The sequence below is a fragment of the Meleagris gallopavo genome, unplaced genomic scaffold (genome assembly GCF_000146605.3).
Source record: "Meleagris gallopavo isolate NT-WF06-2002-E0010 breed Aviagen turkey brand Nicholas breeding stock unplaced genomic scaffold, Turkey_5.1 ChrUn_random_7180001954659, whole genome shotgun sequence".
In the NCBI taxonomy this organism is placed as follows: domain Eukaryota; kingdom Metazoa; phylum Chordata; class Aves; order Galliformes; family Phasianidae; genus Meleagris; species Meleagris gallopavo.
Genome location: NW_011215597.1, coordinates 1 through 781, shown reverse-complemented (window position 1 = coordinate 781; position 781 = coordinate 1). Strand labels below are relative to the sequence as shown.

At 49.0% G+C, this 781-nt stretch overlaps 1 protein-coding gene across 1 annotated transcript in view; it reads right to left on the bottom strand.

Annotated features, from left to right (window-relative positions):
* LOC104917055 (nucleoporin NUP42-like) overlaps positions 1–755 on the bottom strand; it is a 3,199-nt gene extending 2,444 nt beyond the window's left edge. The window contains exons 1-2 of the mRNA XM_019611701.2: positions 409–755; positions 4–80 (exon numbers count right to left, since the gene is read on the bottom strand). Of these exons, the coding sequence (XP_019467246.1) occupies positions 4–80; positions 409–484 (153 nt within the window). The 5' untranslated portion in view covers positions 485–755. The remainder of the gene's footprint in view (positions 1–3; positions 81–408) is intronic.
* Positions 756–781: the final 26 nt, after the last annotated feature.

The following is a 781-nucleotide window of genomic DNA, read 5'->3' as shown; positions in this document are numbered from 1 at the left end:
TACGTAGTATCCAGTGCTCTCCTTCGCACGGCAGTTATAATACTCCAGGCGCCCCTCCTCAGGGGAGATCTCTCGAAAGCCTGCAGGGAGGCAAACAATCACCATGCTCCAAAGGAAATACAGCACAAATACAAAATTGCCCTCTAGAGTTACACAAGAAACTGCCCTTGCTACACCACCTGGGACAAGCCAGTTCTACTTGCAGACACAAAGAGGACTCCTGGTGCAACTTCGGGGTTGCAAGAGCACAAAGAAATACCACAATCCAGTGCCCCTACCTGTTGCATCACAAGGAAGTCATCACCTCGCAAGTGCTTCCACTGAGGCAGAGCAGTGTGGACAAGTATAGAAATGCAGTCTAGACAGTAGCAGCACTCAGCACTCAGCAAGGCTAAAAGCGGTACCGACCTGAAGCACTAGGCTTGCCCGCCACAGGAGAGGAACACGAAAACATCCTCTGTCCAGAAGATTTCCAGGCTGCCATGTCTTTCGCTGCGCAGTCACTAGAAAACAGAACATAACAGCAAAAGAAGAAATTACAGTCAGAAGCCAAACTGCAAAGAGCAAACTCAAATAGCCAAAGCCATGCCAATCAATTCCACGGGACGCTGCTCAGAGGAACAACTGAAGAACACCACAATGATCTGTGAAAGACACAGCAGTCGCTCTGCTGGACACACAGATGTCCCACAAAGCGTTTTACCGTAGCATCGAACTGCGATTAAATCACATCAGGTCTGTAAGAGAAACAAAACCCCAGTGCTTCCTATGTTCCCCCACA